Source organism: Falco punctatus (assembly GCF_963210335.1).
Source record: "Falco punctatus genome assembly, chromosome: 3".
NCBI classification, from domain to species: Eukaryota; Metazoa; Chordata; class Aves; order Falconiformes; family Falconidae; genus Falco; species Falco punctatus.
Window position 1 is genome coordinate 28,686,695 of NC_137582.1, and position 21,159 is coordinate 28,707,853.

The 21,159-nt window shown below is 45.2% G+C and overlaps 1 protein-coding gene across 9 annotated transcripts in view; it reads left to right on the forward strand.

Annotated features, from left to right (window-relative positions):
• ANKRD46 (ankyrin repeat domain 46) overlaps positions 1 to 21,159 on the forward strand; it is an 85,986-nt gene that overhangs the window by 36,353 nt on the left and 28,474 nt on the right. For 2 of the 9 annotated variants that reach the window (XM_080378075.1, XM_080378076.1), the window contains one exon: positions 3,097 to 21,159. This exon is cut by the window's right edge and continues 16,670 nt beyond it. The exons of 1 other annotated variant lie outside the window; for it this stretch is intronic. Coding sequence is in view for 4 of the 8 variants with exons in the window: in XM_080378080.1 (XP_080234206.1) it covers positions 1 to 139 (139 nt within the window). In the remaining 4 variants the exon portion in view is untranslated. 6 more of the 9 variants (XM_080378081.1, XM_080378078.1, XM_080378083.1 and 3 more) reach the window with 6 other exon arrangements.

Genomic DNA, 21,159 nt, shown 5'->3' on the forward strand with positions numbered 1-21,159 from the left:
GGCTTTCCACCATCCAAACCTGCCCCAAATGCCTCCAGCTAGTCCTCTAGCACAGAAGACTCTTCTGGAGAAGTGGATGTCTTATTCTTGGAAGACAACAGTGTCACCAAAAGCCCTGTCTGCCTTTTTGGCCCAGTAAAGATCCCCTGAGCTTTCTCGATAAGTTTTCTTCAGTTTCCTTGCAAAAAGCCTTCCCTCTTCAAGTGCAATTTTTCCATCCCTCCTGCTGTCCCATTCAGTGTTAGGAATGAATCATGGTTGTGAAGTAAATTCATCATCTGTTCAAATAAAGTTCAAAGTTTCTCAGCATTGTAAATGAAACTAATTTTTGCTGTTGCAAGGATAGCCTGGCCTAATGTGAGAAGGAAAGGAATAAAGGGAGAGATTGGGTGGTCCTGAAGTCAGATGTGCTGCTTCTGCCATTGCCAATGCAATGGGAGCAGGGGAGGGTAGTGATTGTTGCAGCTGCATCAGCTGTCTTCATGAACCACAGGTGGCACAGAGAGGACCAACGGGCATGGAGCTATACAGGCAAATGGAGAGAAACCTGAATAACCACGTAATCCACTACGACAGGCACAAGTCTTGTGGAAAATCAGTGCATTAAGAGTCTTAGTCACTATAGTTGCAGTTAGTGAGATTCATTAGGAACAGTCACTCAGAGTTATTCCTGCAGCATCCTGCAGATAACCATGGGATTGCAAAGCATCTACCAGAAAAAAAAAAAAACACTAAAAAAGCCCCAACATTTAAAAGGTTTTGAGCCCCAAACCAGTACTCCCCACTTAGTATAGATATAAATAAAATTGTATAAAAAAACCCTCAGTTAATTTGCAAAGTCAAGCACTCAGAAATACTACAGATATATTTCTGTCCAATTTTATTGTGTTTTTTTCACACAGAGGCTGCAGCTTTCAGAGCATCTTGCAAACACCCAAACAATCCACTATGCCTCTGTAAGAAGGTGAGATATGGGACTGGATAAGTGGCAATAAAGTGGATAGAAAATTGGCTGGACTGCCTGACTCAAAAGGTTGAGATCCGCAGTACAAAATCCTTCTGATGGCAGGTTACTGCTAGTGGTGTCCCTCTGTGACCAGTACTGGGGCCAACACGTTTAATACATTTATTAACAACTGGAACCTGTGGATGATACTAAATTGCAGGGATGTGGTTGATATGCTGTAGGGCAGCACTGCTATTTAGGGGGACCCTGGCGCTGGGAGGAATGGACTGCCAGGTATCTCGTGACAATCAGCAAAGGCAAATCTAAGTCCTTCACCTGGGATGAAATAACCTTGTGCAACGGCTCAGCCTGGCCAACTGTCTAGAAAGCAGCTCTTTAGAAAAGGACCTGGGTGTCTTGGTGGACCTCAAGTTCAACACGTGGCAGCAATATGCCACTATGGCAAAGACCAACCATGTGTTGGGCTGTATTAGCAAGAATGTAGCCAGCAGGTCAAGAGAGGTCATTCTTTATTATTCCAAACTTGTGAAACTGCAGCTGGAATAATGTATCCACTCTGGGGTTCCCCAGTTCAAGAAATTAATTGACAGACCAGAGTAAGACCCACGGAGGGTCACCAGGATGATGAGGGGGCAGGAGCACCTGATGTTTGAAGAGAGGCAGTCACAGCTGGGTTTGTCCAGTCCCGTGATGAGAAGGCCAAGGGGAGATGTTTTTGCTCTCCACAACTCGGTAACAAGAGTCAGACTCTTCTCTGTGGTGCACGCTGATAGCATGAAAGGCCGTGGGCACAAACTGCAGGAAGGGAAATTTATTTGATGTTAGGAAGGTAATTTTCAGCAGGAGGTAGTTGAACAGGCTGCCCAGAGAAGCATGTATCCCAGCAGATACATGAAACTTGACAAAGTCCTGAGCCACCTGGTCTCACTGGACTGTGTGTGGGAGGAGGGACAAGATGACTTCCCAAGGTCTCTTCCAAACTAAATGACCCCAATTCTAAAGGAAAGGGCTGCTGAGAGGAAGTTCAGCCTCACTAAAATCTATTGCTTGTGATATGATACCTACTGGTTGAGGAGGGTGTGAAATGCTTTTCATGCCATCCCACGAAAACAATTTAGATTTTAGAATTTTCAAATTCTTTTAGTAGGTCGACACCAAGTCCTTTCTGGGTTTTGTCTTGTTTGGGTTTTGTTTTTCTAAAAGGATGTGAGAAAAGATTAGCTATTTGGTAATCAAATAGTAATTGAACCTGAACCTGGAGCTCTTTCCTCCAAGAAGAGTGCCCTGATCTACAGGCCAGAAAGTGCTGGCCTCCCTCCACCTCCCCTGGCACAGCAGATGCTCTGTCTGAAAAAGTAGCGCTGAAAAGGGTGAGGCATTTTTGCAAGGAGAATAATTTAGTTAGAAATTTCTGACCAGGTCTATGTGGCCCCTGCAGTGCAGGACCACACAGCAACTTTAGAACAAAAAGTAAAGAAAAAACTCACATTGTGACTGCTGTATTTCTGAAATAGAAGAAAATTGTGAAGACAAAAAAGTTGGCCAGTAATTTGGGATTAACACCTCTGAAACATGACATAGGTCCTAAGACAGATTATAGTTATAAATCATAGAGCTTTGCTTTTGTGTCTCATGCAGTAATGATATATTTGATCTGAGCAGGGAGTTCCCACAGAAAAAAAGCAGGAATGAGACTTGAGGCTTTCAGCTCACATGGTCATCAGGCATCTTGTGACTGTGATGCTTTCATGTGTTGCAAGAGGGCCAGTGGTAACTAACCAGTTTTGGAGCAGACTTCATGAGCAACTACAAGATCGAAATGCTTTCAGTGATAAGGATTGTGGCCTTTATCTTCCTTGCATCGTTGTGCAAAGAAATGTAAATCTGTCCTAAGTATCACATCAAATCTTTTTTGGCTGCTTTTTCACCACCTCTTTTGCCAGAGATGCTAGTTACAGTTGGAAAGCGCTCTCATCTGCATGATAATGTCCTGGGCATCATCCCGTCAGCCCAGTCTGAGAGAAGTGAACATGGGGAAAAAATGCCCCTTGTGATTCTTCAGCTGAATGCAGACCACATTCAGATGAGAATCTGATACTTTATCTTTCCTTTTTAATCTTCCATTGCAGCCTGGAGCTCTTCAGGGCAGGCATTGTCTCTGCCTGCCTGACCAGTGCCTACCACAGCAAGTTCCTGGCCCCTGGGCACTACAGCAACAGAGTAATACTTACCCCCAGCCATCCAGATGTGGGCACAGTCGTACTGTGGATAATGGTGATAGCAAAATGAGAACCAGGAGGAAGTTATTTTTATGCTGCTGGTAATTGCAGGGCATTTGGGAAGAGCATGTGAAACAAAAAAAAGCAATGCTGTCATGCTGTGTGTTAGCTATCAGTGTTATACTACATTGTCCTGAATGTTATGAAGCCCTTTTATCCAGTTCCCAAATGGCTTGGTGAATACAGGGAAGGTTATGCTGAATGGATTTGATGGGCAAAACTTGACCATCCTGACTTGCAGCTGGCTGGCACTCGGGTGAGGCCCAAGAAAAAAAAAAGCTGCCCTGTGCCATCACAGGCACATTTCGGGGTTCACAAGGGACCTAAGAGCATTTGGCTTCCCACAACACTCAGGGAATCTCAGGGAATCTTTTGTTACAATGTATCTGCTGTCTTGATTCTGATTCTGCTCAAACAGGGATCCTGGACCCTTGCTTTGACTGCTGGATCCCACTGCTCTGCCTGGTTCCTCGTTTCCTGCCCCGCGCTGCTCCTCCGCACCCTCTCTTGATGTGAAGGGGCAGGACATCCCTGCTAGGCTGCTAACAAAGGTTTTCTCAGAAAATGCTTCACCACGTCCAAAGCCAGGATGTATCTCGAGAGAAAAACATCGCTTTCCTGAACGGGGCCACTGTGTTCCAATTGGGCAAGGAAAGTTTTTAAATAGCTTTAGCAAAGCCTGTTTACCAAGCTTGTGAACTCTCAGGCCATGAGAGGGAGCTTTTAAAATGTTCTTCGCGTACAGGAAAGCCTTTTGTCTCCAAGAGTTCAACACAGGCCCCTGTCCCAGCCGCACAGTCCTGCTCACCAGCAGGCTGCCACCCTTCGCCCCTCTGCCCTCCGCTGCATGCTGCAAGGAAGGTGCCAGCAGTGTGCGGTGCTGCAGCAGCCCGGGCTGGGAGCAGTTCTTATCTGCTGTCCGTGCTCTTGGGGTACAGTGCATGGGGGGGCGCAGAGAAGCCCACTCCAGATCTGCCTGCTGGGGCTGGTGACAGAAAATGTGCTGCCAGACACATTCAGAGGGGCAACTTAAGTCAAAAGGGTTTCATAGGCTTTCCATCACCCTGATGTTTTAATTCCTTCTTTCCCTTTTAATAAATCTTTAGGTTTAGAAAGACATTGTGTGTGAGTGGCTATACACGATTTGGCAGGGAGGTGTTAGCTGTTAAACTATTATCCTTAATAAACAGTTTTATCTCACAGTGATAATGCCAGTATTTCTGATAAGCCTGTGGCAATGAACATAATAAGTCCCATAACCACAGTTAAAATAACGAGAGTTTCTTACAGCTCGGAGCCAGAGGACAGGGTCAGGCACCCAGCCACCATGGCACCTTACGTTTGAACAGTCAGCTGTGCCCTTGTGGTAGGTGCCACCGGGGCTGACATTACACACAGTTATTCTTTCCTGTGGCCTCGTTTCACGTCTCTGTAACCCTGGGGTCTTCACCAGAGAATAAACCAATGTGGTACAGCGAGGAGCATGGCAGAGTTTAAGATGCGTGAGTTTCTTAGTTGTATTTGTAGATTATCCAGTGTTCAGCATTGGAGGAGATGGTCTTATTAGAAGTGTTTGACTTTCCAAGTTTCAGAATTTCTCATTTTCAAAACAACCCTATCATGTTGTTTCACATTTTGTCCCTGTCAGAAGATACACCTATACAACAATTTGAGGCCCAGATGGATAGACTATTGTTCTTGAGCTTTTGAATGGAAATCTTCCTGAGCTTTCTAATATATGCATGACTGGATTATAACACGTTGATATCTGGTCTTGTTTTTGGAAGATGGGTTGGAATGTTTTATCTTTTAAGTCTGTAATTTTTCTTATTGTGCAAATCTCCCTAGAGGAGGTAGATTTAATCTTTTTAAGAGGACACCTCAGGCTTATAACCACTGCAGGCTGCATCCATATGGGGACCCTTTAATGGTGTCTTGGAACATTTTATCTACAGAGTTATCAAAGCTCAAATATCTGATCAGTTTCAATATAGACAGTCTCTGCTCACATGCTCCAGCATCCATCCAGTACAACTTGCTTCTCCTTGCTTTGGATCAATAATGGCTAATAAGGATGAAGGTAACACATCAAACTCCTTCACAGTACTACTGCTGCTTTCTGACAAGCTTCTGGCTGAAAAGAGGGACCCTGCAGGCAGTTTCTGTTAAGAAGAAAAGGTAACAATAAACCATTTTTTTAATGCAGTCCTTTTCATTTACAAAGCATGTGCAGAAGTCTGTTTCTTTTAGAGCAGAAGAAATCAAACAGGAGTGACAGCATCTTGGAGCTGAGAACAAAGACGTTATCTTTCAGCCAAAAGTTTGTACCAGGGTGGGGGGATTTTCCCTGCTATGAAGACTTCTGTGTTTGTCGACACTTAGTTGCTATCTTTTTTCTCTGCTGTGTCTGCATGTCTTTTACATACACAGAAACCACTAGAGATAGCAAAGGAGCCACTCTGCCTTTGTTCTGAGGAGAAATCTTCATTGTTTGAGCGATTTGGTTCCAGAAAGGAGCCTAAGCCTTTCTGTAATGGTGGGAAGTGGCTATGTCCAGCCCCTGACATTATTATCACTGTAATAGCTCTGAAGGTCTAAGGACACAGATAAGAAGAGGATTGTAAGTCTTAATTTTTCATGAGAGCAACCTATGCACTCCAAAAAATATGCATAAATCTTTGGCCAATCAAGTTTTTTTTATAAGTCTGAGACAGAAACTGCAATTTTCATGGTACTGGTTGGGAATGATTGCTTTGAGATCAGTTTACTTTTAATAAAATAATTGTAATAGACTAAAGTAATGACACCCATGGGCCACAGCGGGTGTTGACAAGGGGAAAGGTGATACGCTTGGAGGGTACAGTGACAGGTAGGGAGCACCTGAGGACTGAGAGGGATTAGTGGGTGAAGGATGTGTGAAACATTGCAGGATGATGTGAAGGAAAGGTTTCTGCTGATCTGCAAATTTTTAGTAGCTAGTAGTGGTGAAAGTGATTTCCTAGGTTTCTTTTTGGTAGGTCTTTCTCAAGAACTGGTGAGTAGAGATGGGCTAGTTGTTTTGTGAAAAATGTTCTTTCGCAGGAAGCTGGTTTAAAGGTTGTCTGGGCGAGGTCATCGTGGTGGGTAGTGGTCCTGGGCTCGCTTCCTCAGAGGCTGCAGCACATCACAGCCAGACTCTTCCCCTCCTCAAAATCTGCACTGGGAAAAGCAGTAATAAGAAATCCAAAATAGAGTCATGTGAGTTTTCTTGTGATTTTAATATGTTTTTTCTTGTCGCCTTGTTTTGTCTGATAAACTTGTCCAGCCCATCCCCAAGTCGTTTTGAGTATCTTCTCTGACACATGGAAAAAACCACAGGACTGATTCCCTTCAGATTAGTTTAGCTGTGAGAGAGCCTGTGGTTCCATGTGGGTGTGGTGCATGCATACGCTTATCAAAATCAGATAACACTAGGAAACTAATTACAACTTCTAACTATTGTTGTGATTTCTTCTGTGGAGCAGAAGTTTTCACATTAATATTTCTTGCATTAGAGGTGAAATCAGATCCCCGTCCCTGCACTTACTGTGTTTGGAGCGTTGCCAAAAAAACTCTTTTAAAAAGGCATTCCTACTGGAATATGTCACGGACTATTCTCGCTCCCAGCTCTGACGGGCTTCAGATGGGGAGCTGGAATGCAGACCTCCCAGTCACACACAGGAGTGGCGGCTTTCAGGGGGCTCACGTTGCAATCTAGAGAAAACAAGCATCAGGGCAGGGGCAATATCACATGAAAATGACAGGGAGAAATAAGCAAACACCATGTGCTGTGTGCGGGGAGCTCGGCAAATCCGCACTCTACAAATCTGCATTTAACACTAGCCAGAGCTTAAGTCAGTGTAATGATTTGCTGGGATATACACATACGTACATCTACTAAAAAGTTATTTTTATTGCTTTTAAAGGCAATATCCCCAGAACAGAATGGGCTGCCTAAAGAGCAGAGTGAAAAGCAAGGGGAGAAGGAAGCATCTGAGCTGAGTAGGGTGAGAATTAGATCATGGAAAACTTTAAGGCAGAGCATTAGATGAAGAGTCCTCTTCATTAATCTTCTGGTTAGCCCATCTCCCTTAGAAGGGACTACCGTGCTGGAAGGAGAAAGAAGTGTAAATATATTCTGTATATTCTGAGCTAGGGGTAATTTCATTTTAGGTTCTTTGTTTCCCAGGTTTGTTTTTAAACAAGCAGACCTAGCCCCTCCCAGTAAATATTTCCTACTTCCTTTGGTGTCGTGTCGGATTAAACCTGGAATATCTTTTAGAGATCATGTGAAAATGGTTCTGTTTTTGCCGGGTAACTGTCATGAATATCAACCTACCAAGTAGAACGGACTGTGATAATAAAAATATTGAGCTCTGTGGCTGCCGAAAGAGCGACATTAAGTGAATCTCACTGATACTTAATTTGTAAACTGAACTGCACCTATTTAGGCAGGAGAAAAACAGCAATGCTCATATTGATGAGAAAATCTGCATTTAAAACCACTCCTTATTAATGATTCAAAACATACCATTCCTAGGAGCTGTAAACAATTTCAGTATTCTGCACACTAATCCATAACCATTATCATATGTAGAGAACAAGAAGTTACTCACAAACAGATGTTCCCTCTGCCAAACCCATTCATTTAATGCACATTTTACTTTCCAAGTCGTAGTTAGCAACTTTCTGTGGTGGGCGGATTATATGAAAGGATGGAAAAGCAGGGGATTAGTTCGCCTGCAAAGAAGAAACATCTTCATGTCTGTTCTGGAGTCTTTTCCGTCTTGTCTTGCCGTGGAAGAGTTATTCATCCTGGGCTTGCTCTCACTGCCCTGGGGGGCACTCAGCTTTATGTTTCCAGGCACTGTGAGGCACTATGAGATGCCAAACTTTTCTATTACCGAGACAGCTGCGTCATTAAATGTGCTCTCTGCACTGACTGGTAATGAAGCCTGGCATTCACAAATGCATATGCCAAGAGAAAGCAATTATCTTGCCATAAGTTACAGGTGAGCTCTCAGGGAAAGGTATGCCAAAAGCTTAGGGTAGAGGAAGAATTACTGCTCAAAGCATAACAAATTTTGAAGTCACTTCATGTTTCTTAGAGCCTAGTTCAGTCAGGTGTTGAGTACCTCCAGGTACAGAGATCCCACCACCTTTCTGGGCAACCTGTTCTACTGGTTGAGTACTCCGGTGAAAATTTTTTCCATATGTCCAGCTGGAATTTCTCTTGCAACATGTAACCACATCTACTCTCCTTTTGCTATGCATGTCCAAGAAGCACAAAACTCAGTCTTTGCTGTAATTCCCTCTTAGGTAGACGTAGGCAGCATGAAGACCCTTCCTCAGCCTTCTCTTCTCCAGGGCTAAACAAACCCAGTTTTCTCAGTCTCTCCTCCCGCAGTGTGTGCTGCAGCACGGTGACCACCTCAGTGACCCTCTACTGGACTCTCCAGTGTCAATGTCTGTCTTTTACTAGGAACCCCAGACCAGACACAGTATTCCGAATGCAGTTTTGTGGGTACTAAACAGGGTGGATCCTTACATGGATCATTATGAGGAGAAGGACTGTCATGAATTGAAAACCTGACCAGGCTGTGCTGAACTCTCTGAGAACTCCATTTCTACAATTACTTAAAGGGGGCTTATAAGAAAGATGGAGACAGACTTTTTAGTAGGGCTGTAGCGATAGGACAAGGGGTAATCGTTTTAAACTGAAAGAGGGTAGATTTAGGCTAGATATAAGGAAGAAAATTTTTACTGAGGGTGGCACAGGTTGCCCAGAGAGGCTGTAGATGCCCTATGCCTGGAAGCATTCAAGGTCAGGCTGGACGGGGCTCTCAGCAACCTGATCTGGTTGAAGATGTCCCTGCTCATTGCAGGGATGGTTAGACTGGATGACCTTTAAAGGTCCCTTCCAACCCAAACTATTCTGTGATTCTATAATTCTATGATTCAGTTAGCATGTTGCTAACCCTTTCTCTTACCTGAATGCTTTCTAAGCAAGGCAAGGAAAAGCATACGGAGCCAGACTCTTCTCAGTGATATTTAGTGAAAGGACGAGAGACAGTGGACACAAACTGAAATGCAGGAAATTCCATTTAAATGTAAGAAAAAGATGTCTTACTGTGCAGGTGGTCTAACACTGGAGCAGTTTGCCAGAAAGGTTGTGAAGTCTCCATCCTTGGGTATACGCAGAACCCAGCTGAACACAGCCCTGAGCAACCTGCTGTGGCTGACCCTCCTTTGAGCAGGTGCGGGTTGATGAGTGCGTCTCCAGATGTGCCTTCTAACCTCCACTATTCTGTGATTCCGTGAGCTGCTAAGTGAGATGAAAGAAGCTATACATTTAGGGCAGATTATAGGTGGAGGGATCCACATTTGGATCGATGCCTTATCAACATGAGATGCAGAGACAAAATACATGATTGTTTTTTAAAAAAACAAAACCCAGCCATAGAACCCACAGAAAGATGCTATTCTGGGTTTGGTGTGGGGGGATGCACAGCACCTACTTTAGGTAGGTTCTTAATGAGAGAGCAGTTCTGTGATAATAATGACAGTAGTTAGGTCAGTGTTGCAACGGGAAAGAACAACCCAAGCATATTCAACACATGGATATTGAGTTTCACAAGAGGTATTTAATCAAAATAGATTAAAAAAGAAAGGAAAAAAAAAAAAAAGCGAGCAAGAAAGCCTTAAAAAGAGCAATCCGAAAACCAGCTTAGGTGCTGTTAAAAAATACTATATTAAAATCCCAGGTAAAATTTGTGTCACAATTTCAAAAGTAAACAATATGATCTAAAAAGGCCATTTCAGAGCTCAATAGGAACATTAAGGATGCTGTCACAGGCAACAAGTTGATGTTTATAAAATGGGAAGCTTACCCAAATTAGGAGAGCAGGAAAGCCCATAAAATACAGCAAGTAAATCATATACCAGAAATTAAAAGGGCTAAAAAAGAATGTGGGTTGAGCCTTGCAAAGACTGATAGCAAATAGCTCCTTACAGAGCAAAGGCAGGAAGCCAACTAGTTTGATGACAGATGTGTAAAAGGGCACTCAGGGAAGACAAGGAAACAGCAGAAATGCTCAATGAGTTCTAAGTACCAATCTTTCTTGCTGAAGACATAAGGGAGAGCCCCAAACCCAACATATTCTTGGTAGCAGTTCATCAAAAGAGCTAGACCAAACTGAACTGAATTCACAGGACATATCAGACCAGACAGACAAGCTGGAGGTCAGTAAACCAGCAGGACCGGGCACCGTTTACATGATAGTTCAGGTGTGAAGCTGCAGAACTGCTGGCCAAGGTGTGTCAACTGTTGTTACAAATGGCCTCTGTGCTGGAGGAGGGCAGAGTTGCCAGTGTAGCTCCCAGATAGAGGGGTCTCGGGGAACAACAGACCAGTGAGTCTGACTTCCATCCCTCTTAAGACAGCAGAGCCATAAGACCGCTGTACACATGGGGGAACATGGTGTCAAGGGAAGCAGACAACACGATTTCTGTAAGGGACAATCCCGTCTCACCAGTCTGCTGGACTGTTAACGTGGGAGTGTTAACAAGTATATATATAAATTGGACATAATGTATTTGGATTTTTCAGATAGCTTTTGATGGTTTCTCCATGAAGGCTATGAAGCTACTAGGTCACCACGGACTGGAGAAAAGGTCCTTTTGTGTTTTGAAAGTGGAAAGGAAAAATTAGGGCTCAACAGTGACTTTTCAGGATGGGAAAGAAGCAGCAACAGAACACCTAGGTATCAGTTCTGGGTCTGGTATTATTCAACACCTTTACCAGCAGCCTGGAGTCTGTGTTTGTGTTGTGGGATGCCCAGGTTTGCAGTCAATCGCAAGTTTATTTGTCTGGTGGAGTGCTGAGCTGTTGGTGAAGAACTCCGAGAGGACTTAACAAAACAAAGGGAGGGGGAGAAAGGTGGCATGTGAGCTTCAGTGTACACAAAGGTAAGGTGATGTCTTGGGTAGAATAGTGTAAGCCATGCTCACATGGTGCTGAACTCACAACTGGCAGCCACCACGCAAGAAAAAGCTCTTGGGGTCACCACTGACTGTTGCCTGAAAACCTCGGCTCGGTGTGCCGTGGCAGCCAGAAGGCCGGGGGCGACTGTCCTAGGGAGGCTGCCGAGATGAAGGCAGAGGGCACCATTTTGCTGCTTCAGGTTGGTGCACCCAGCTCTGGGGCAGCGTGTGTGGTTCTGGTCTGCGTCTGAGGAAGGATTCAGCGGGTTAGAGAAGGGCAACCGAAAGGGCCGAGGGGGTCAGCTTCCTTAAGGGGAAAGCCAGGATTGCTCACATTAGAGAGGAGATCACTGGCACGTGATCAAGACATTTTTGTGAACTTATCTTTCAAATAATAGAGGTGCGTGCAAAATCCAGTCACCTGGCAGTGAGGAAGTAACTTGCTAAAAAGAAAAGCAGTTGTTTCCAGGAAGCCAAAGGCTTTGTTAATGGTGTTAGTAGTTCCCTAAAGGAACTTGTCGCAGACACCAAGATTGCTCCTCTGATCTCATCACATTCTGTGCCGAGGAGGCTCTGCGGATGGCTGAGCAACTTCCTATGTTCTTCAGGGAGTCAAGTTTTTGTTCTGTCACTTCTGAGCCAAGGACTGATCCAGTCCATGGGTGTGCAGTAGTGCTGGAGCTTCTACTTGAGAAGCAGAGGTCCTGGGATCAGCAAGAGGGCTGAGGCATTTCCATTAGAGCCAGGCATCTGCTCCAGTCATCTGGCCAACTTGTTTTGAGTGTCTTTTGCCATTATGTGGTTTGCAGTTGTGTCCCAAAGGAGAAGAAGTTATATGCATGCCCTTTATGCTCTTCATAGTATGTTAAAAAAAAAAGGGAGGGGAGCGGGGGAAGCCTTTTTTTTTTTAGATTCCTTCCAAACAGGATTTTTTTGGTTGTATTTGGATTTTTTTCCTTGTTTTGTTTTACTGGTTAATGTCATCATTCATCTTTCCTGTTTTTGCTGTAGGACTTCTTAGATGGTTCACAGATGTGCACTGGAAATTCTCTCACTGGAAATGGAAAGGTAGCATGCTGAATCTTGAACTCAAATAATCTTCATTTGTAACTTGGGTTGTTATTGTTTACAAAAGCAGGCAGAAAAGAGATTTCACTAGATCTTGCTGCTTTGGTTTCCCTTTTCCCTGGAATTTTTAAAAACTGCCTCCCAATACTTGCGCAACCCCCCAAAAAGGTTTTTTACAGTAACATCACAGCTCAGTTGGCAACATTCCCCAAAACAAGTCTTGCCTCATCCCATAATTTCTTCAGCCTTTTACTAAATGCAGTGGGACTTTCTAATCAACAAAACCTGTTTTTTTCTTTTCCTTCATCTCCCCATTTAAAGCAGCTTGTTGTCTTGTTCAGTTTATGCTGTTTACTGCAAAAAGCCAGGCTGATTTGTAGACACATTTCTCTGGTTCTCCCTATCAGGTCTTCTTCTCAGGATTCCCTTCATATTTATTTCTCCACTCAAACTGGTACTTGAGCTCCTAGACGTGACCCTCTCTCAACTTTCCAGGTCTAAGCAGAGGAGTTTCTGCCACATCTGCTCCACATACTGAGCATCTTTGGAGATGCTGAACCTTTTACCGTTTCTGATTTTGCATCTTCCTGTTTCAGACAGGACATCCTCTTTTGAGCAGAAAGCTATGACTCTTGGGGCCAACAGTGACCATCTGGCCCAGTAAAATAGGATTCCTAAGTATTTCTATGTATGTGTAGCATGTCGTATTTTCTTCACAAGAGGTGGTAAAAACCACTTGGTTGGAATGTGAACTATTCACTGGAGATGGTGGCAAACATACCCATGCCTGCTGTCCCACCGAGTGTTAGTTAATCATGTTCCTGTGGAGAAGCTGCATGACTGTTCAGCAGAGAAAGGTGGCTGAGCATCAAGCATATCAAGCATCTTTGGAAATTGTATCATGTTGTTTTCATTAGTTTCCAACCTTGGTAAGCTGGGATTGACTCTGAGGATGCTCTGAGGGAGTTCAAAATGGGAACAGCTGAATCATAGCAGACTCACTGGAGTGATCGAAGGCAACTGCAAGCAGAGATCTGTGTGAGTCATCCTAAAGAAAGAGGCCAGAGAAGAGGGTGGGTATGCTTTGTACTGAAGTACATAGCTCTTCTGGGAACATGAACTTCTCAGGAGCTTCTCCTTTCCTATTCTGGTGTAAATCTGGAGGGAATCTGCTGATTTCTATGAATTGTTCTAGATATGGATGGGCTCTGCTGGGAACATGAGGTACAGCCCAAGCTCTTACACCTACGCCTATTCTGTCCCTAGACCTGCCTGTTTACCACTTGCTGCAGATCCACATATGTGTGAAGGCATCACTCCAGAACACAGGTCCAGGGCTGAGCAGGGACAATACTGCAGTTGGAGGTATTACAGGACCATGACCTCAGCTTCTTCCAGTGTGATATCCCAAATGTGTGGAGAAAAGGAGCTGCTCTTCTTGGGCAGAGGCTGGGAGCACAGTGCCTCTGGCAGCAGAGCCGTGCCTTGCCCTCGTGTTGCCGCTTTGCACAGCCTGGCTTTCACACCCTGTCTGAGCGGTCATGCCATTCACCCTTCTGCATCTCCGGCGCTTGCCAGCCCAGGTAGGAAAGAGGACTAACAAGAGCTAGTTGACTTGACAGAGGGGTACATGGAGCTTTTTGGTATTTTTTGTGTGGATCGAGCGAATGGCAATGCCACCAAAGGGTGTTGGTCTGAATCGCACACATCAGCAGTGTCCCAGCACCCTCGCGTTTTGACAGTAGCTCTATGGTCTTTGTAAAATCGATGTTGTCTGGTTCATAGTGAACAGCTGCCTGGTAAATACAGCCACCACCAAGCCTTTGCTTGAAATCCCAGAAGGAAACTAACTGCCCCATCCTCTACATATCCCATGGTTGTTTCTAGAAGGGCATGTGGTACCCTGCCATCCCCAAACCAAGTAATAGTTCCCGCTGCTCATCTTTGGTGGAAACTGCTGTCTTTTCAACATGCTGAGCTGCTGGTGAGACCACTCCCAGGTGACCTTCTGTCAGAATGAACTGGGTAAGACCAGGCAGCTTAAATCACCTGTCAGCTTGTTAATTTGGCTGCTTTTGACCCCAGAAGGTGAAGGATAGCCCAAATGAATAGCTGCCTTAGCAGGCTGCCTGTGCGTGGGGGCTGAGCAGCCAGGTGCTCCCTCACATGCTTCCTGCCATGGGGCAGCCGGGCAGCTTGCTCGGGGGACTCCTTCACAGCAACTCCGAAAGCTCCCTCTGGCCAGGCTCCTGCTGAATCTATTCAGAACACTGTTATTCACCCAGCGTCGAGCTTCTGCAGCATGGTCCGAGCAAGGATCTCAAAGCTCTTTGTAGATGGAAATGAGCGCCATCTCAGCAATGGCCTTCCAAGAGGGTGAGGCATCAAAAGCTTGGAGCCATAGTAATGGAGCTGTTTATCTTGGTTCAAGGATGCACGACTGTACCTCCCATCAATGAGGTACAATGACTGTACCTCCCATCAATAAGGAAAGAGCCAAGGGCACTCAGCACACTGGCAGAATGGGCTCCCAGCCTGGCAGGGAGAAAACTCGGGGCAAAACCTAGCCAAGCTGTCAAAAGTATCCCACAGGTTACACTCCCTCAGAGGTGTCCACAGGCAAACCTCAGCACCTGTGAATACCTGTCCCTTCTCTGAAGGAGCAGCCAGCAGGGGTTCAGGTGACAGAAACAGAGTCTGTCCTCTGTCCTGCTCCCCCAGCTGCTCCCATAGCTCATTTCCTCTTTTCCTGGCTTTGTCTTCCTGGGTTTGTTGCTTTTGCTGCTCTTTCTGTTTGTCACAGGACGAGTGCCAGCGCAACCATAAATTCTGCGTTCCCCCGCGGTGATGCGCCTTCACATTCAAAGGAAAAAAGTCAGGCTAATATTTACAAGAAATATTGTAATTCCAGCATGTGAAACCATCGTCTTGACAACTTCTTTCTGTGGCTAAGCACTGAAATGTTTGTTCAGACTGGACCAAGATTTATTTCATGTCAAAACTCCACAGTCAGATGTTCTTGCATCCTACAACAGTGTTGCCTCAGGCTGACTGTGACAAGGCAAGGCTGGCTGTAGCTGTCTGGGGGACAGAAAGGTCCTCCCTGCTCATACATCGTCCCCTTGTTTCTGAAAAGTGATGCACAGTGACAGTCAGTGGTGGCTCAGTACCTAAGAAGCATTGCTGCTCTGCATGTGCATGAGTGCCTAGCACTTCCAGGAAACTATGAGATGGGCAGTTCCCCTTGTTAATGCTGATGTCCAATAAAAATATATATGGTAAAATATAGGAACCAACTGTCTCCACCTAAGCATTGGATCTACCTGCATATTCGTACCAATCTTGAACAGCAGAAAAATATCTCCTGGGAGCTTTCTTCATTTCTAGTTTCTCTGTATCTCTATTAGATGTCTCCCAGAAAGTTTCTCCTTGTGATCTTATGGTATGAATACTCTTTGGGGTATTATGGTGTGCATCTTCCCAGACTAGTCCAGGAAATGTAACCAGGTGAACAAACAGAAGTATAATTACATATTCTCGCACCTTCTATACATGTAAGGGTCCAATAAGTGTATAAAAATACAAGGCTTGCATGTATAAATATGGTAAATGCAAAACAAAAGGATATTCTCTGCATACAGACACTGCGGCGAGAAATGAAGTGACATGTATGTATGTATATGTGTGTATATTGTGTCTTCCTGTTCTGGAGTATGGTATTACTAACTTGGAAAATAATCACACTTCATTAAAAATGATGAGATTTTAAAAAATTGATATATAGTGATTTCTCAGTCTTCCACTTTTTCAGCTTTCAGGTTCTTCTCTGGGATATACATTCAAGCTTAAAAAAAGCATTGTTGAGATTTCTATATAATCAAAACAGGGCTTGAAAGATACCATTTGTCATGAGCCACACACTGAAGCTGTGAGAGCTGGCAGCAGTGACAGTATTACAATTAAGAATAACATTTTTTCCAGACAGGATAAACACCATTTGTCACTTCATCAGCTTTAGAATTTGAAAATGGAACTACAACTATTTCCTTTTGTCCTCCAGATGTAGATGATGTTGCTTCATCTTCTGACATCGTAAGTATTCGTAGACATGATTAAATGATATTAAAAGCCTCCTCTCTTTCAGCTCCCCTCCCTTATTCTCCAGTGTTGACACTGTTTTCTTGAGCATTGATGTAGAAGATACCCAAGTGCTATACTACTGATTGCCTGTGTCGCTTCAGACTCAAAATGTGCTGTAATAAAAAAAAAAAAAAAAAGAAAAAAGAAAAAAAAAAAAAAAAAAGAGCCAGAAAGGGTGGCAGAGAAGTGTGTGGGAATACTCAAAGTTCTTCGTACCCATACTGGAAAAATCTGGTATTTGTTATGGTAGTACATTTCAGAATTGCAGGTCTAGGGTCTGTATGACAGAGGTAAATTTGCAGCTAAATTGGATGCCTGGGTATCTTTTTGTTATGACAGTTGCATCCTGTATAGAAATGTCAATAAAGCTGTTAGCTATTCATTCCATATGTCAGCGAACAGGAGAGGGATGTGACTGCATCCACGGGTGCAGCTGGGAATGCTTACTGCAGCACCGTGGAGCAGAGGAAACCTAGAAAAGATCGCAGCCTGGATTTCCAAATATTCACAGTGCCATAATCTGGTGCACATCACCCAGGAAAGCTGTGGGAGTGCTGGATGTATAACAGTTTTAAACACCTATGAAAATGCTTCAGCCAGAAGAAGTGTGCCACTAAATGAAACATAACTGCAGGGTGCTGGATAGACCATTGTTTTTCTTAGCAAAGTTAAAAAGGGATGTTTAATGACCACAGATAAATAGGATCCAGGTAACGCCTCTTGCTCCTGAAATGGTGTAACAGGGTGTCCCCTAAGGGACACGGTGGAAAATAAGGCAAATGAATGGCCAGCAGCACTCCCTGTAGTTCTCATGTCTTTCTGATACCTCTCTCCTCTCTCGTGTGCCTGGCTTTGAGCCACAGGGGGGATCTCCAGGCTCCCAGGCTGCAGGGCTTCTCACTTTACCTCCCTGAGTGTCTGTCAGAGCTCTGTTTTCTGGCATGCTGTGCTCCTGCCTGGGCTTTGGGCACTGACAAGTCATAACCTTTCCAACTGTTTTTCTTTTACTGGTCTTGGTGTTGATGCTTTTTCCCCAGTCAGTGCCCTCCAAAGTGGTGAGAGGCAGCCTGGATGGGGATGGCCAGACCAGAAGCCTCTCCCCCTTGCAAAGCTAAAGAAAATGCACATTCCTTTGCACTCATTATGAGACACACTTCTGCCCACCCCTGCCTTCACACTGGCAAAAGCCAGTGTCCGTGTTTGGGGAGAGAAGTGCTGCAGGACACTTCTTCCAGGATGCAGTGTCCTGCCCTCCATCGTGGACACTGGCCTTCCTGGGTCCTGAGTCAGTGCCCATGTTAGCCTGCACTTGATACTCCAGCAAAGAAGAGCATAATGTAAGTATCCATGACTCAGTGCATCTAAAGGAAGGTTAACTTAAAAGAAGACACTGCATTTAGTTATGGTTCTTGAGAGAACAGTCTGGAGCTACCACTAGGAACAAAGCAACGACTTAGTGGGGGACAGAAATCATATGCCATGTGCAACAAGATGAGATGAAAAATTGTTAGAAACTGCAAAGTGACATAACCCAAAAAGCTAAAGGAGATGCTGAACCACCTCAGCTTAATTTTATGTATTGCAATAGTCTTTCCCCACGTCATTGCACATGATGCCTTCAGCAAGACCCCAGCACTGTGGTGCGCCATGAATGAGAAGTGCCGTGCCCAAGCTTCACCCCATGGTTCAAGGCCTGGTTCCCTGCCCCACAGGCAGCCCCAACCTCACCTTCTGCTCCCACACGAGGAGTGTCCTGAGGCAAGGACCCCTGCTTTGTCCCCCATACACTATCCCAATTCTGAGGAGAATAGGGACCAGCCAGAAGGATGGACCTCTCAGCCTCCTGTTCCCAAAATACCTCATTTATAACCTTAAAACATTCTTTATAACTTTAAAACAGCCTGGGAACTTGGCATCTCCACTGTCTTTGATCCTCCAATTTCACTCTGGCTGCCTGCAGTTTCCAACCTGGGAAGCATGGAAATTTCGTGACAGTGCCCCTCTGTTTAAGCACATGCCTGCCTTAAGATTGAGTCATACCTGGTGAGATGATTTGCAAAGCAAAGCCTTGTTGACCTGAGTTCATTGGGGGTTGGCCATGTTGCCTTGCCACACTGCCTGGCCCCCTGGGCCATCAGAATAACGCTCACATGTGTAAGTTGGTTCATGGTGCACAAGCTCAGATGCAACAGAAAAAGCGTTTGCCTTGCATGTGTCAAGTGTGCTAGAAACAGATCAGCATGTGGTGGCAGCGAGGCAGAGGTGCCTTCTGCACAGGAGAAAAAAAGGAGCGTTACAAGCCTTTTGATGTGTCTCAGCAAGCAAGCAGTGACATCAACAAAGACAGGGAAAGATTTAGAAAAGTGTACTTGTAATAGCTGAACACAAAAGTGCACAAAAGTGACAATTCTGATAGCTTCGGAGATCATCTGCTTTGTGTTGTGCCTGATTTGCCCGTCATTTCACATAATATGAAAACTTGAATATAAGGCACAGTCTAAATGTTCTGGAGAAGTAAATGGCCGCTTCGTTTCCCCAGTGCTAACATCCTGCCTCGGGTGAACTGACTTCTGCAGCCAAAGCAGGGAGGTGTCCATAGGCCCCAAGGTGTGGATGGTATAGGCCATGTTATTCAGGGCACTTCTGAGTGAGAGGAGAGACAAAGAGATGGGAACAATCCTTCCCTTTTACCTGAAGTCTTTCTGCTTGTCCTCCCGCACTGAAAAATCTCCACAGCCGTCACTCACCTTCCACTGGCTTTGCTATGACCCTGGTCTAGGGATGCCTCAGCTGTTTAACCAACAAAGTCAAGCAAAGCAGAAACTGAAATGAAGGACTGTGACTAATTAAAATGTTATCTTGTGAGCACATTCAGAAAAAAAGTTCCTGGGAAAAGAACATAAAGATCCTAAGTAGCTGCAAAGTGACTCCTTCCACCAACCTTAAAGCACAGTACCACATAATAACTCACAGCTGTGCATATTTGATCCTCACCCAGCAGCAGCTCCTGAATTATTTACATCCTTATTACTGGCAGTAGAGCTGGACAGAAGTGATGGTAGTATCTGTCGCACCTGGTGGGAGACAAGCATTTGCATAGCTCACACTTGTTGCTGAGCATGGCCCAGAAGGGCAGGGGAGGAAGAGGGGGGGGAAAGCAAGTGAGTTTGAAGAAACCTTTAGAAATCAGAAAAAAGGGAAGAGGAGGCATGTTTTGGAGTGGGAGCAGGCAACGGCTGGGAGAAAGAAAGAAAACTTGCTCACTTTGCCTCTATGCAGTGCTGCAGCAAGGAGCAGGTGAAGAGAGGAGAGGCACAGGTGGAAAGTCCTGCAGGATTAGCAACACATGAAGCAACAGCATGCTCTCAGTGAGTGAGCTGAAGTGCTTGTTAGTAGTGTCCTTTGATTGACACTTGCTGGCCTATGATAAAGGTGAGGGGTCAGGCAGGTTTCTTGACCACCAGCCCAGGCAGGGAGCTGCTCCCAGTTCAAAGATCCGTAATAGGCACAGAGGGCCTTAGTGGCCCCTACAAGAGGCGGTGAGGCACATTGCACCCCGTGGCACTCAGGCAGCCTCCTACCATCAGGAGACCCAGGGCCACTGTCACGTAGCCTGGTTGCAGAGGTGGCTGGTGGTGGCTTTTGCATGGATGACTGCCCAGGGGGAAATGGATGGACACCACCAATTACACTCCTGCAGAGCACTTGACAGCTGAAAGCTTCCCTTCCTTTCCAGTGAGGTCAAGAACAAAACCATGAAAAGCTGTGTTTTCTGTGCCTCAAACCCATTTTGGCTCCCGCAATGCTGTCCTGCGGGCAGCCTGGAACAGATTTATTTCTGCTGCCTTTAAACCGCTGCTCCAAAGTCCTTGCTGGACAGCAGGGACAACCTTCCAAGACAGGTTGTCAGGCAAAATGGTTTGGCTTTGCTGGTGCCTCCTGGTTACCTCCAAAAGGATATTCCAGGACCACATCCAGCTGTACGCAGAAACAGGCAGGAAGCTAGCACGCAACCTCCCATACACCATCTGCTCCAAAAGCTGGAATCAAAGCCCAAAGCAGCAGCCCTTCGGTCAGCAACATGACTAAACCCAGGTCAGCTGAAGCCAAACTCTCCATTTCAATAAGCAAACCTCCAAGTATTACTTCTGTGACAGACACGGTAGCACCACGCTGGATCATCAGACACAAGATGAAACTAGCCCTTCCCCTGCTCTGAACCCTAAGTCAGAGGCAGCTTTTCAATGAATCATGGATCAGTCTGTCCAGCTGTGTCTGATCCATGTGGGTCATGCAACAGGAGCGCCACGTTGCAAAAGCTCACTGTTGGCCTAACGTGAGGAAGGAGTCAGCAGCGTGAGGCTTGCGTCAGGTCACGTTCCTGTATACATGGAAGGTTTAAACTCAAGTACGCTACCAGCTGCAGCTGCACAAGGCAGCCAAGGCTCCAGGACAAGCAAAACCTTTGTGGATGTAGGTCACAAGAAGAAGTGAAGGTCCAGAGTGTACAAAAGCACCCGGCCCATTTGGAGGACCTTTGAGCAGTGGCCCCCAGGGGAGGCATAGCTGCCAGTGCATAATTGCCAAGAGTTTTACAGGGAAAAACCCACAGCACAGCATGATTCTTAATGTTGTCCAGATCAAAGCAGCTTTATGGTTTAGAAAACATGTCATCAGAGGGAGGGGAAAAAAATTAATGAGAAC